Genomic DNA, 2,114 nt, shown 5'->3' with positions numbered 1-2,114 from the left:
GGGGGGGGGGGGGACTCCTTGGACCTGCCAGCAGCCACACTGACCTCTACAAGCAAGCGAGCTCAGCCACCCAGCTAAGGCTGGCCAGCAGCTAGTCTGCCTGGCCCCCAAGGAAAACTAGTCCCTGTATCTCTTGACATCTGGCACATCCATCCCTGACCTGGGTCCCTGAAAAAGGCCAGTGTAGACCACAGGAAGTCTACAGGGCCAAGGGGGACCCCCACTGGGTGCCTACCAAGCAGATCCTGGGCTGAGCCTGCCAGCTGGGTGGGGCTTCACTGAGATATACTAATAAAAGATAACGTCTCTGGCAGCTGGCTTTCCTTAATTGATTCCTTCCTGGACAAGGGCCCTGAGGCCCTGAAGAGCAGTGCGTGCTTCATAAGCAGCCTCCTCTAGGTGCCCAGCCATGCTCACCTCTGGCTCTGGCCGCCCCTGTCACCACCTTCAGAAGGGGAAGCCACTTGGAACACCGCCAGCTTTAGCCCCCAAGCTACACTGGCTCTGGGTGCCCTCTGGCAGCTCTGGCTTCTCCACTGAGCTAATGGAAGCCTGGTTGTATTTTACAGCTCCTTCAGATGCCTTTATTCCCCAAATGCCTACTGTCAGTGCACCCAAATTGCCTGCTCAGTGGGTCAGGCCTGGCCAGGGCTGGTGATCCTCCCCTGTAATCTCTGCCACTGCCTGCAGGACCCCCAGATCTCCAGAGATCAGGTGTCTGCTCTAAGGCCAGCTGCAATACAGTGAACCCCTGGGAACAGGCCCCCCCGGAAGCAAATGGAGCAGGTCAGTTTTCATGCTCTCAGCAGTGGGTTCTTTTTGGTGCACCATACCTCAAGCTTGGGCAAGATGGTGGGAGACCAGTCCCCAAATAAAGAAATGGGTAAGCCTCTACTTTCCTAGACTCTCAGGTGGCATCCAATGCACTACCTCCCTGGACAAGCACCTTGTCTCTAACACAACTCTAGTGTCCTGGCCTAATCCAGTCTCTTGGGGGAAGGAAGTCTCCTAGGGACAGAGGCTCATTGTTGGGTAGCCCCAAATCTCTTTGAAGACTCTTAAGATCTCCAGCTTTTGGAGGAAGTGGAGATTGGGGTAGAATGGCAGGGAGGGGAGGATCAGGGTGTGTAGGGTAGGGCTGGAGTTTTCAGGGGCTACTCCCGAATGGAATGCCAGGGAGAGGAGAGTCAGCAGTGCCCCCCAGGGGAGTCAGAATGTCAGGAGGTGCAAAGGAAAAGCAGCAGAGGGATTAATCACTTCTTGCATTTGCATACAGTTCTTACACCTTTTCAAAGAACTTTGAAACTCCTTTTTTCATCTGATGTCACAGAAATCATGTAAGGGCTAGTACTGTTCATCTCACAGATGAGCAAACTGAGGCCCAGAGAGGCTACTTAAATTATTTAATTCACCTGCCGTTTTAAGTGCCTGTGTTGGGTATGAGAGGCAACAAAGGGCCCCAGAGTCAGGAAGCTTTGGCTCCAGACTGCCTGACACACACTCAAGTTTGTCTGATGGTGGAAGGAAGAGAGAGAGGAGAGAGTGCAAGCCATCCCTACAGCATGTCTGCTTGAGGAGGGAGAGCCCACTGCCACTCCAGGCGGCTCTCCCCACGCTGGGATAGCCCTCAGCAGCAGGGAGCTTTTCTATACACCAAGAGAGCACTGAATGGCTGGAAAATGCCATTCAATAAGGAACTGAGGTGGCACTGGGTCAAATGGCATCACTTGGCATTCATTGTTGTTAAGTTTTTACATGATAGCTGTACTTAATACCCAACTTTACAGAAATCTTCCTTTGGGGACGCAGGAAGATGCTGTCTGCCTCCAAACAAAGAAGTGAAAAGTATGTGTAGCATGGGTGTACATACACCCACATCCACATGCACACACACCTCCGTGCACACACACCCGCACACACGCGCGCACACCCACACACACACACACCTCTGCGCACACACACCCGCACACACACACACGCGCGCGCACACACACCCACATCCACATGCAGACACACCTCCGTGCACACACACGCGCGCGCACACACACACACACACACACACACACACACACACACACACACACCCGCACATCCCTATGTGGTGTCTAATGGTA

The 2,114-nt window shown here is 53.6% G+C and overlaps 1 protein-coding gene across 1 annotated transcript in view; it reads left to right on the top strand.

Annotated features, from left to right (window-relative positions):
• Nucleotides 1–313, top strand: part of POLD4 (DNA polymerase delta 4, accessory subunit) — a 2,094-nt gene extending 1,781 nt beyond the window's left edge. The window contains exon 4 of the mRNA XM_069066482.1: nucleotides 1–313. This exon is cut by the window's left edge and continues 226 nt beyond it. Coding sequence (XP_068922583.1) covers nucleotides 1–95 — 95 coding nt within the window. The 3' untranslated portion in view covers nucleotides 96–313.
• Nucleotides 314–2,114: the final 1,801 nt, after the last annotated feature.

The sequence above is a fragment of the Petaurus breviceps genome, unplaced genomic scaffold, assembly GCF_028583685.1.
Source record: "Petaurus breviceps papuanus isolate PSGF00001 unplaced genomic scaffold, PetGlider_PUasm1.0 90721, whole genome shotgun sequence".
Classification (NCBI taxonomy): Eukaryota; Metazoa; Chordata; class Mammalia; order Diprotodontia; family Petauridae; genus Petaurus; species Petaurus breviceps.
The sequence above is the reverse complement of the archived record's forward strand: the minus strand, read 5'-3'. Positions and strand labels throughout refer to the sequence as shown.